The sequence below is a fragment of the Vigna radiata genome, chromosome 7, assembly GCF_000741045.1.
Source record: "Vigna radiata var. radiata cultivar VC1973A chromosome 7, Vradiata_ver6, whole genome shotgun sequence".
NCBI lineage: Eukaryota > Viridiplantae > Streptophyta > Magnoliopsida > Fabales > Fabaceae > Vigna > Vigna radiata.
The window spans coordinates 625,401-638,796 of NC_028357.1; the positions used below are offsets into that span (position 1 = coordinate 625,401).

At 34.5% G+C, this 13,396-nt stretch overlaps 1 protein-coding gene across 1 annotated transcript; it reads right to left on the minus strand.

Annotated features, from left to right (window-relative positions):
• Positions 1–4,872: 4,872 nt before the first annotated feature.
• Positions 4,873–8,507, minus strand: LOC106765905 (calcium-dependent protein kinase 17-like). The gene is made up of 8 exons (XM_014650674.2): positions 7,265–8,507; positions 6,999–7,142; positions 6,660–6,812; positions 6,421–6,536; positions 5,849–6,016; positions 5,628–5,755; positions 5,404–5,503; positions 4,873–5,274 (listed from the first exon to the last, which is right to left on the minus strand). The coding sequence occupies exons 1-8, from the start codon at positions 7,989–7,991 to the stop codon at positions 5,182–5,184; spliced, it is 1,629 nt and encodes a 542-aa protein (XP_014506160.1). The 5' UTR covers positions 7,992–8,507; the 3' UTR covers positions 4,873–5,181.
• Between the last annotated feature and the right edge of the window lie 4,889 nt (positions 8,508–13,396).

Consider the following 13,396-nt stretch of genomic DNA (forward strand, 5'->3'; position numbering starts at 1 on the left):
TCTAAATCATAATGAGCCACCAAAGCCAAAACAATTCTCAAAGAGTCCTTCTTAGAAACATGAGAGAAGGTCTCTTTGTAGTCAATGCCATCCTTTTGAGTGAAACCTTTGGCGACTAATCTAGCTTTATACCTTTCAATATTGCCTTTTGAGTCATGTTTAGTCTTAAAGACCCATTTACAACCGACTCTTTTTGAACCTTTAGGCAACTCAACTAGATCCCATACTTTATTGTCGTCCATTGATTTCAATTCTTCTTTCATAGCATTCAACCAATTCTCTGAATTGTTACTTTCCATGGCTTGTCTGAAAAAGACTGGATCCTCATCAATGCTTAAGTCACATTCATGTTCAACAGAGTAAACCACATAATCATTCGAAATAGCAGGTCTTTTCTGCCTTACAGACCTTCTTAATGCTGCTTCTTGTGGTTCCTCTATCAATTGCTCATTTATGAGTTGNTCNTTNGTGACTTGCTCATTGTCAACCGGCTCAACATTTATATGTTCATTTTGTGGGATTGGAACATTAACTTGTTGTCTCTGCTTGTTGTGTGACTGTGATACAACAAGAGGGATAACAACTTCAGAAGAGACATTAGAATTAGAAGTAGAAGCACTATCAGTATGCTCTTAAATGTCCACTATTCGTGATTCCTCACTCCCACTAAATTGACCATTTTCAATGAACCGAGCATTTCCAGACTCAACTATTCTTGTACTATGGTTAGGGCAATAAAATCTATATCCCTTTGACTTTTCGGGATAACCGATGAAGTAACCACTAATGGTTCTTGCATCAAGTTTCTTTTCATGTGGATTGTATAACCTTACTTCTGCTGGACATCCCCAAACATGAAGATGTCTTAAANTGGGTTTNCTTCCAGTCCATAGTTCATAAGGAGTTTTAGAAACTGCTTTGCTAGGAACCCTGTTAACCAGATATACAACAGTCTTTAATGAATACATCCACAAAGATAAAGGGATATTACTATGACTTAACATACTCCTAACCATATCCATAAGAGTACGATTCCGCCTTTCTGCTACACCATTTTGTTGTGGTGTACCGGGCATTGTATACTGTGTACAAATACCCTGACTTTGAAGATACTTTGCAAATGGACCTGGACATTGTCCACTCTCATCAGTTTTACCATAATATTCACCACCTCTATCAGATCTCACCACTTTTACTTTTCTATCTAATTGCCTTTCCACCTCATTTATGAACACCTCAAGGGCGTCCACTGATTGAGATTTTTCATGCAATAGATATATATAACAATAACGTGAGAAATCATCAATAAAGGAAATAAAATATTTTTCACCATTCCAAGATTTAGTGTCAAAAGGACCACAAATATCAGTGTGTATTAACTCAAGAAGTTGACTGCTTCTTGTGGCAGGATACTTTGATATGTGTTTTGTTTGTTTACCCTTAATACAATCAATACATACATCCCAGTCATCAAAATCCAATTGAGGTAAAATTTCATTTTTCACTAACCTCAACATCCTTTCTTTGGATATGTGACCCAATCTTTTATGCCATAAGAAGGCAGAACATTCCTTTCCTGCACTAGAATTTCTATCAACAACATGTTCAACATTAAACAAAGATTCAGAAAAATTAACATCAAGATTTAAACGATATAAATCATCCACTAATGTACCAGAGCCATAACAGTACGAAAGTTTATACAAATGAAAAATACCGTTTTCAATCCTAAAGTTAAAACCTAAACAATCCAACTTTGCAACATAAATTAAATTTCTAGCACAACCAGGAACATAGAGACACTTTTCAAGATTCAGACAATAACCAATGTCTAGAATCAATCTGTAAGTCCCAATTCCTTCTATGCGTGCCTTCATTCTGTTTCCCATATATAAATATTTTTCAGTTCCTTTTATGGGCTGGATTGAAAGGAATCCCTGCATAATATTAGAAACATGAGTGGTAGCTCCAGAATCCAACCACCAGGTATTATTAGGTACTTCAACTATATTTGCTTCAAAACTTACAGAAACATAAAAAGTACCTTTCTTTTCGAACCAAGATTTTCTTTTCGGACAATCTTTCTTGAAGTGACCTACTTTCTTACAAAAGAAACATTTTAGGTCCTTCTGGATACCGCCCTTATTCACTTTCATTGGGGCTTTGTCCTTCTTGTTCTTCTTTCCTGATTTAACTTTACTGAAGCTAGTACCTTCATGAGTTGTGAGATGGACAAAATGGTCTCTCATTTTCTTTAATCTCCCTTCCTCTTGTACCAACATGACTTTGATTTCTTGAAAGTTCCACTTATCCTTAATAGTGTTGTAATTCACTTGGAACTGGCCAAACTCAGGGAGAAGAGAGTTCATGATGAACTATACTAGAAAGGACTCATTCACCTCCATTCCCATTGACTTCAATCTAGCTGCTATATTAGCCATTCCTGTTACATGTTCATGTATGGGCTGTGACCANTCAAACTTTTTGGTAGTCAGCTCACTCATNAGNGTTCCCACAATAGACTTGTCAGTTATGTCTGATTGTGAGTACTCCTTGATCATTTTCATNAATTCCTTTGCGTTTTCCGTTCTGGGCATGGAAGGCTTTACGTTCTCTGCCATAGACATGCGCATCAAGTTTAATGACAACCTGTTAGACCTATGCAAGCCTCATAAAGAGACTTCTCATCATTTGTACTGGTCTCTGTAATGGCTGCGGGCATTTCATCCATCATAATAGCCATATCCAAGTCTAGAACACCCAGTTGGAACTGGATTTGTTCTGACCAATCGGCATAAATTTAGCCCATTAAACTTGATGACATTGTTGCTCAAACCTGCTAAATTCATGTAAGCTGGAAATAATACACAAGCTCATACATTAATGCTTTGATTAAAAATTAAGGATTCAAACAAATTACTACATCAATCATACATTCAAGTTCACCTTTGGGTGACACTTAAACTGATAGGTAGTCAATAAAGTCATTCATTTAAGTTCACCTTTGGGTGATTTTTAAACTGACAAATTGCATATATACTTTAATAACAATCAATCATACTTAAGTCTATATGTATGCTATCTTTGGATATACAAACATATACTAAGTACATGAAATGTCTCACTTTAATGTCATCAATTATAAACCATGATTCACCTTTGGGTAATCCATAACATCCTTACATCAATGACTAATTACCATACAAGTCAGTGGATGCACTTTTCAAATTAAAAGTATACGAAACCTTCCAACTTTTAATTCACATAAGCATTCCAATTATCTGGCTTAACATTCAATTTCAATTTACAAAATAATTTCCATTTAATGCACAACAATGTTAAAAAAATTTAATAAGGAACAGTAAAATACTTTACTGTGAGAACAATGCCGCAAACCAGTAAAGTTACCTTAGTCAATTAAAATTCACGTAACAAAGTGAATTGAAATCTAGGAATTAAAGTTTCAATTTGCGTAACAGAAGTTATTTTGGCTTCCTGAATGAATGAAAATTCACGTTATAGTGAATTCAAACATGCAACAGTAAAATAAATTTTGCTTTACTGTGTCGTGCACAACAATCAAAATGATTTTAATGTGAATTGAAACAATCATGTAAAGTCGCTTTAATGCAACAATAAAAAATTACAAACCTTGCGGCTTCCATAATGAACGAAATTCACGTTCTAGGGAATTTAATTTTCTTTCGTCAATAAACCAATTGAAAACAACAAAAAAACCGTGTGGCTTGATCAAATTCACAGAGAATTTAATTTTCTTTAATGAACGAAATTCACATTCCAGGGAATTCAATTTTCTTTCATGCCAACAAATTTAAAATCCTTAAATTTTATAATTCAAAAATTAGGGTTTTAAAATTGGAAATATTACCATTCATGGAGAATCATAAAATTCAGAACCGTGCTTTGATACCACTTGTAAGCACTTCTTTAATTTTTCAATTGAATGAAAATTAACTCAACAGGATCTTGAATTTTCATGATACTCACAATTCCCACATATAGGAGAACTAACCTGGATCCATTGTGCACTTCTTCCTATCAAAAGTTCTCTTTCCTCTTACTCTTCTTTAATGCCTTCTTGATGATATAGAAGTTGCCAGATGTTTTTCTCTGTCATAGTTCTCTTTTTGTTTTTCTGAGAACATTACGTTCTCTCCTTTCTTTTCAGAAACTTAATGCTTTTAACAGTAGTCAAACTTTTTCCTCTTTTAAGGATATTTTAATTAACTTTAACAAAAAATACCAAAATGCCCGTGAGAAGAGAGGGATTAATTTTAATAACTCTAAAATAATCCCAATAACTTTAATACCTTATATTCTAATAATCATCACATTAGAATTTTTACATCAAAATTATACTTTACATTACATGAACCAATGTTAATTATTAATATAATTTAACACTAATCAAACTAACGAAACAAACAACATTAAGTTGATTTAAGAAAGAATAAAAAATTAACCATGCATTGTTTTGGATGTTTTTCATTCTTCTCAATTGAAACTTTGTAAGGTAGATTATCCCTATTCATACTGACACACTTTGGTCATTCAGCCTATTGGTATTCTATTTTTGTCATTCGAGGTAGAAATTTTTAGGCTCATAGCAGAAAATTTCTTATTATTTTCCTTTCTCTATGAATGTGACTTTGATAGTCTTCTTTATCATTATAAGAAATTCATACTTAGTATAATACAGAAGCAGTTTAATCCTTTGTAGTGTTTCCTTGCAGGATTTATTCTTATTTACCCATAAAAATATATATAAAATTGAATAAACTATATGAAACCTAGCACAAACTATTTATGCCTAGTATTGAAAAGTGGATAATCCATAAACAAACACCCCTTTTTTTTTTTCCTAATTTTGCGAGCCGCAATACAATACAGGACATGTTACAAGCCTTGATATGTAAGGAAAAAGCAAAAGTAAAAAAAATGGTTAATCAACCAATAACCTATTAGCAAAGATTAGTTTATGTGTTCTTTCCCTCATTTCTTTCAGCGTTTTTGTTTCTATCCTTGTCCCATTCATTCCTCAACTTTATCCCTCCCAACCAACAAAGCTATGATGGAATGCTTTCTATATCATTCTTTCATTCACCGATCAGCTTCTCCACCAAAAAAGAAAACCCACAGGGATGAAACAGACCAACCCTTTTAGAAAGTTGAATCACGCCTCTTCCTTGTTACAGCTTCTGTATTTCCTTTTCTCATCATTGCCACAAACTCATCATAGTTAATTCGCCCATCCTGTGTAACATCACAGTTTCCTCATAATCATCAACCATCTTAACACACAATTATGAAAAGGGAAGTGCTCAACTTTGTTAAATTTCCTCATAACTATAATAATAAAGTTAAATTACGTGTAGCACTTACATTATCTCCATCGACTTCTACAAGGATTTCCTTGATGTCCCTGCCATCATGCATGTTAAACTCACGGAGAGCTTGTTCTAGTTCTTCAGTGGTAATGAACCTAATTTGGTGGCATGAAAATGACATTAGAACTTTGACTTATACCCAACCAAGTACTTCACTTAGGGTTGACATGAATATATGTATGCATGTTTATAAATGTTCAATCTAGTAGTTCTTCTTACCCGCTATTATCTTTATCGAAGTATTGGAAAGCTGTGTAAAGATGTTCTTCTCTGTTCATTCGGTTCATCTGCATCGTTGCCGTGATGAACTCGTCGTAATCAATGGTTCCATTGCCATCAGCATCAGCCTGTAATTTGTACAAGAGTGAGAATTTTTATTTGTGTAAATGATTGCTATGAGTTTTTGCTTGCGTGAAAAATGGCAGAGAAGAATAACTTACAGCTTCCATCAACTGCTTAACTTCTTGTTCTGTAAGCTTTGTTCCTTGCTTTGCAAGCCCTTGTTTGAGCTCTTCAATTGTGATGGTTCCACTGTTGTCAGTGTCCATGCCCCTGAACATTTCCTTCAACCCCATGATCTCTTCTTCTGATAGACACCCAGCAATGACCTATTCATTTGTAAATTTTAATGTTATTTTTTCTTTCTTCCTGCACTATGCAACTTGGAGAAAGAGAATTGTGCTGACTAATAAAAGCATGCAGGTCAAAATCATTACTCTATTGCTGCTAGAATTGCTAAACAATTGTATCCGAAGGCACAAAAAGAAGAACTAATATTCTGTGAAGCTAGGAATTTGCTTTAAAGAATGAAGGAAAAGTAATCTCAACTGTTTGATGAAAGATCAATGCTTGAAATTACTTACAGCATTTAACAAAACATGCGTGTGTTAGAATGTCAATATTATCTTCTCATCAATGATTAAAATTAGCTACTTCACTTATATTTATTTTGTACGAGTCAAATCCTTAAAATAAATTATCTCCATAAGAATTAGGGCAGAATAAGATGTACCCTTAGAGCAACTTTCTTGAATTGGTTCATTGCCCTGAACTGTTTGAGCCTATTCAATACAGCATTGTCAAGTGGTTTATCAGGTGCTTCTCCGTCCTCCTTGATCCATGGATGATCTGTTGTTACACAAAAAATTCATTGATTTCCTCAGTGAATCACGAAGTTGTAAATGAATTCAAGCGATTTGAGAGAAAAAGGCACTCAAAGTGAAGCAACAACAGCGAAAAATATATGCTTACCTAAAACTTGAGCTGCTGTAAATCTTTCTTTGGGATCTGAATTCAACATGTTACTTACAAGATCCTTTGCTGAAGGTGAAATTGAAGGCCATGGATCGCTTGTAAAATCAACGTGGCCTCTTAGGATGGCATTGAATATACCATGTTCCGATTCTGTCAAACCAATTAACTTTTTCAGATCAAAACACCATAGATTTAGAAAAAAAAAATGAGGACTAAATCAACAATTTAGTATTTGAAATTGTGATTTTTTGCCATTAGGATAATATGTATCTCCTTTCTCTTTAAGATAATGTTTTGCAGAAAGTGGTATGTTTGAAAAGAAAAATGTATATAGACCTGCCCAAAATGGAGGAACACCACATAGAAGGATATATAGCATGACACCAACACTCCATATGTCAACTTCTGGCCCATATTTCCTCTTCAAAACCTCAGGAGCTATGTAATATGCACTTCCCACAATGTCTTTGAACATTTCTCCTGTTAAAGAATAAATATGCCATTAAAACATACATACGAAGTGTTACGATTTGCATGGAAACGAAGACATTGAATATGAGATAAACGCAGAAAAAGTGGAAGAAAGAGAAGAAAAAATAAACCTTCTTTGAAGAAAACGGAAAGACCAAAATCTGTGGCCTTGAGGGGTGCATTTTCATCCTTGCTCAACAAGAGGAAATTCTCAGGCTTAAGATCTCTGTGAATGACACCCATGGAATGGAAGGTGTGAACAATCTGGACAATGGTTCTGAGCAAAGAAGCTGCAGCACGTTCAGTATAATGGCCTTTGGCAATGATACGATCAAAAAGTTCACCACCAGCACAAAGCTCCATGACCAAATGGACGGATTGTTTATCCTCATAGGCACCTTTAAGTTCCACAATGTTAGGTTGGCCTGAAAGGTGATGCAAGATTTGCACCTCTCTTCTCACGTCCTCTATATCCTCCTTGCTCACAAGCTTCCTCTTGGCAATGGTTTTGCATGCAAATTGTTCACCAGTTACTTTGTCCGTGCACAAATGCGTCACACCAAACTGCCCTCTCCCTAGCTCTTTCCCAATGGTGTACGTTGCTCTCACGTCCTCCATCGGCCGCTCCAAGACAGGGCCCATGGCGCCCGGTTTTGAGGATTTCGAAGGAGGTGACGTCACGGTAGGTGGCGGCGTCGATGTCGGTGGGGTGGTAGTGGTGGTGGCTGGGTTATCGACGGCATTATTATTGTTGTTGCTGTCTGAACGAATGCTTTGTTGGTTGGTTTCTCCCTTGTCATCTGCGGCACCCATGTCAGCCGGGCCATCGGCAGCGTTGCCAGAGCAACAGTTGCCCATGGAGAGAAACGGAGGGAGCAAAACCAAAAGAGTTTCGAAAAGTTTTGTACAGAGAGAGAGAGAGAGAAGATGCGTTTGCGGGAGGGAGATATATAAGGAGGAATTTTGGGAAGGATGGTGATTAATTATTGGTTTTCGAGTTGAAAGATAGATTGTTAATTAGGAGAGAGGAATGACTAAAACTAAATAATAATAATATTAATAATAATAATAATAAATAAAATTAAAAAGAGTGAAAATGGAAAATAAAAAAACTAAAAAGAAAGTTGAAAGAAAAGTTGATGAAATTAGGGGAAGGCATTTGACAATGAGAGAGAATGTAGGAAGGATAGAGGGTGCATTTTGAAGGAGTCTTTGGCGTGTCTATTACGTGTTATGGTTAGGATTTATTGAGACAAGGGTGAAGAGAGCTTTTCGGAGGGGGAAAAAAATATTAAATGGGCATCTATTTATTTCTTACAAAAAAAATTTCATTAATCATATTAATTCTAGACGATAATCCATATATAAAAAATCTCATTCCACCTCATCATGTGTAAAACATTGTTGAAACACATCAAAGATAATAAACTTAGAACCCACCTATATAAAACTTGTTAAACTAATAATTTTTTTTACCTATAATATAGGTGTGTATTGGATGAGATGTATTACATAAAGTAAATAAAGTAAAACACAAGTTGATGATATATCTCATGGTCAAACACTTTTGATAAGATTTGAAGTCTTTTATGTAAGATGGTTCCAGATTCTTTCTCTTGGGTCATTTTGGGTTACCATGAAGTTTCTTTGAGTAGGATTTATTTAAGTCATGTATTTCGGTCAAGTAATGTAGGTTTTTTAGACATATATTAAGGCTTAATTAGTGTAAAGATTTTTTCTTAAGTTAGTCATCCAAACCATGTGGAAAGTATGTGTCATATGTCATGCTTCCATTCGAGAGGATTATATCAACTCTAGTAGTGATCACATGGTACTCTAAGAATGGAGAGAAAATTCTAAAAGTTCGTGATCATATGTCCTTCTTTCATTGAAGATGATTTGTGTAACATCCCAATTTAGGAGTCACGAATCACATTTAAAATTAAGATGTTATATCGCAAAAAACTATATTAATGAAAACTTCGATATTTAAAACATGCATAATTAAAATAAAAGTCCTAACTATAACAAAAATATTATTCAATTACATAGTTTCGAAATTAATGAAATAAACAACGAAATAAAAGTAAACCCAAATACATTAACCAAAAAGTTAAACATAAGGAACTTTAAATAGGTCAAGTCTTTCCCCCACTCTCACGTCTCTATCATGCATCCTGAACATTTTCAATATCCTCTGTTCCCTATAACCAAAGGTCATATGATTATTGCAAGACACAACATAAACAAAAGCATAGACAAGTATGGGTAAGCTACCCTTAACACAACCAATAACAATATAATATATACATAGAAAATAAGCACAATCTAATGACAAACATTCATCTACAACATTGATGAAAGAGTAGCTCCGCGAAGAGATCGAAGGCGCGATTCAACTCCGGCGAAGCTTCTCCGACGACGAACGATGCAGCGAAATGATGATAATTGAAGGAGGAAACAATATTAAACCCTAATCGGACCAAAAGTGAGATCCACTCATTAGAATCCTAATCTGACACAATGAAACCCTAAAATGGTAAGGAGACTCGAAACAACCCGATTAAACGGTGAGAATCGAAGTTTAATTGGTGAGAAATGTTTGGATCGGTTCAAAAGTGATTTTAATCGGCTAGATTTGAAGGAAAAATGAAATGGAGAAGTAAACCTAGGTTATGGAGGTGGTTCGGTGTAGAATCTGAAGAAGGAATGATGGAATGTGACAATAAAAGCAAATCTGAGGAGACGAATGGTGGATCTGTAAAGAACTTGTGAAGAGCTCTCGAGAGAGTATTGTTCTCGAGCAAGAAGAGGCGGTGAGTGACATTGAGAAATGAAGAGTGAGTTTCTGATGATGTGTGAGAGGTGAACGTGAATGAAGACCAAACCGATTGAACGAGACGCTGACGCAAGAAGCAGGAGATATGGCTTTTGATGAATGGTGCAGCGTGTAGGAGTGACGTCGTGATGAGAGAGAAAGCACAATGGAAAAAATGGAAAATGGAAGAATGAGGTAGTGTGCTTTGGAAGGAGGCTAGAGGTCTTTGGACTCTCTAGCCAATGACTTTCAAGAGAGAATAGTTTCTGAATTTAGAAAATTCTGTTCTCATTAATCTCAAAAGTAAGGAATACAATGAAGTGCTGGGTATTTATACTGACCCAAGCTCCTTTCACGCTAGGCTACAAATACAATGAAATGTAAAAATACATGAAAGAGCACTGTGCCAAGAGGGATTCCATCAAATATTATCCTTACTAACATCATCATTTCCACATTATGATTGTCATCAAAATCCTCATCAGTCATATCATGATTATACCATCAATGTCATCCTTATCAATACAGTCTCCAACACATAATCATCATGAACCCTAACATAATTGATGAATCACTATTTTTTACTATTCACTTAGCTTTTCGCAACGAATTATGTTAGTGAATTGTGTTTAAATCTTCATTACTGTTTCGTTTTCACTATTTGGGCTCAACTGGACTAATAATTCTTATTTTAATTAATTCGAATTATTTGGTTTTAATTATTCCGGTTATTATTTGCAGGACATAAATCATATTTTGGGACAAGAAGAGCCTAATCACGTCAACATTATAGTTTAATTTCATTTTAAATTCATTTATAATGTAATTGGGTCAAACTTTATTACCTTTGACCCATTTTTTGGTCAACATTTAGGAAAATCCCATACTAAAGGCAATTTCGTCTCTTTGGGTTTTTAAATACCCAAATCAGATTTAGGGATTCTCTGCTCTCCTCTCATTTACGTTTTTCTGCACTTTGGACAGCAAGGGAGAGCTCCCCCATTTTGGGATTTTAGGTTTTATTTACGTTTTCCAGAACATTTCAATTCAGCAATCAAATTTTGATTATGCAATTCCGTTTTCTTCTTTTATCTTGCAATTTAGTTTCTGCACTTTCAATTCCATGCATTTCAATTTTGTTTTAAGCTCTTCCAATTCGTGTTGAGTTCGTTTCCATTGCTTTTAATTTCTGTTTGATTTTGTTTTCCATTTGGGTTTGTGTTTTTGTTGATTGGGTTTCGTTTTTGGTGCATTGAATTTTCATTTCTGCATTGCGTTAGTTTGCTAATGCGCCAATTCTATTTTAATTGTTTAGAACTCGTTTTCATGAAGAGGTGAATTTTCTAGGTTGGTGATTAGTGAATTTGCACATGTTTCCTTGAGATTATTGGAGCCAATTTGTGATTTTGTTCTTCATTGCCCACACAAATGCAACCTGTTCTGTGCAATTAGTCCTCGCTTAGTGGTTTAATTTGAGCATGATAATCTTCGTTTAGTCGATTAGTGTGTTTGTGCAGCATTGAGTGAATCTGTGTGAGTGCGTTTGCTTAATTCACATTTGTATGAAGACCGTTTTAAACTTTGCTTAGTTGTCTAATTTGTGTTGGATTAAGGGTCATAGGAGTGGATATTTGTTGTAAATATGTGATTGGAAAAAAGTGCAATCAAGTTAACACCAACATGTCTTTAATCTGTGTTAATTTTGTTTTCTATATTAGTTTTATTTAGATTCTTAGTTTCTAGCAACTTAACTTTGTTGTTTTAGGTACATGAACATAGTCATTGTGGACCAAGGTTGGTCTTCTATGTACGGATTTGTTGAACCTTATACCATTCAACCTTCTAGTAACACAATTAAGACCAAACAAAATTATTTCCAAACATTGATGGCTGAGTCAAATAGAGATGTATACCTTGTGCCATACATTGATGGGTATGGGTTGTTTTATGTAAAAGTTCATTAAAGTTTACTTAATTAGTTTACTAACTATTTATGATTCATGCTAGGTCTCACTAGCAGCTGATGCTCATCATTCCCAGACAATGTAAAATTATATGGTTGTGTTCGTTGCACAGGAAAATGAAAATTGACTTGAGAAAAATGCTTCAAGGGTAAGTATTTATCTTTTTATGTCTCAAATTCATGTTGAACTTCAATTTTTATGATAAATATAGTTATATTAATATTACCCTGTGTTTTCAATGTAAATAGAGTTATCGGTAAATCCCGAGGTTAACTAGTTCAAATCTTGTATCCAAATGTTGTAAGTCATTTATAATTCTAATTCATTTTCTATGTTATTGAATGATCTAAATGTTTGACTATTTAATTTGCCATTTTATTGTAACAAGCAGCTGTTGGAACAATCGGTATCGTTCTGAGATAGAGTATGACGCAGGGGAATAAAACTTAGAGTAAGCGGAAAGCGTTATCAGTCACTTTTTAAAATTAATTTGTCCTTTTTCGAAAATCAATTTTCTTTCAAAAAATTTATCGAGCATTTTGTGTGCAGATAAAAATAAAAAGTGCAAGAAATAGAAAGATCACACAAGTATTTTTATACTGGTTCGATTCAACAGAATCTACGTCCAGTCGTTAATCACTATAAAAAGTGATTAACAGTTTCACTAAGAAAAAGGTTTTACAGATTATAACAGTAATGGATAAATGATAAGATTAAACTTTCCTTCGACGAACGAACCGGAAGAAGAACACTCTGCTAACTCGAAGAGAACCGCTCCGGCAATCGACCAACGATTCGCGAGCGTCTCCTATTCATGAGACCAGGCAAGGGAACTTTGAACTCTAGCTTCTGAGAACTTCCTCTGACAAACAGTATTCTACTGAGCTTCTGTTCAAAAACGTTGCATTTGAATTTCTCAGAAACCCTACATATAGCCATCTGCTCTGAATATCAAAGGTCAAGTCCCAACTGCCACGAATAATCGATTATTGTAAGTGATAATCGATTATTTAAGTCCATTATAGGTTTTTCAAAATGTGATAATCGATTATGCCTAATGATAATCGATTATTCCTTAAGGACTTGTGATAATCGATTATTACTTGACCATAATCGATTATTCCAGTAGAAAATACAAGTGATAATCGATTATTGCTTGTCCATAATCGATTATTCTAGTAGAAAATACAAGGTTTACAATTTATTTAAGACTTTCGTACTACATTCAATTTCTACAAATTGCTTTTAAATAATTCTAATGTTCTCTTCAAATAAAACTTCTTGCAGCATCATCAAAACAATTTTCTTCAAGATTTACCAATACTCCTTATTGGTAAGAGCAACTAGATTCATGGGAATATGGGTACTATGTCATGTCTTAGATTTAGACCATCATTCGAGCTGCCATTATAGATGACTGAAATGAGGTAATGATGCTTACTTTCAATACATTACAAATCAAATTCATCTTTGAAGATATA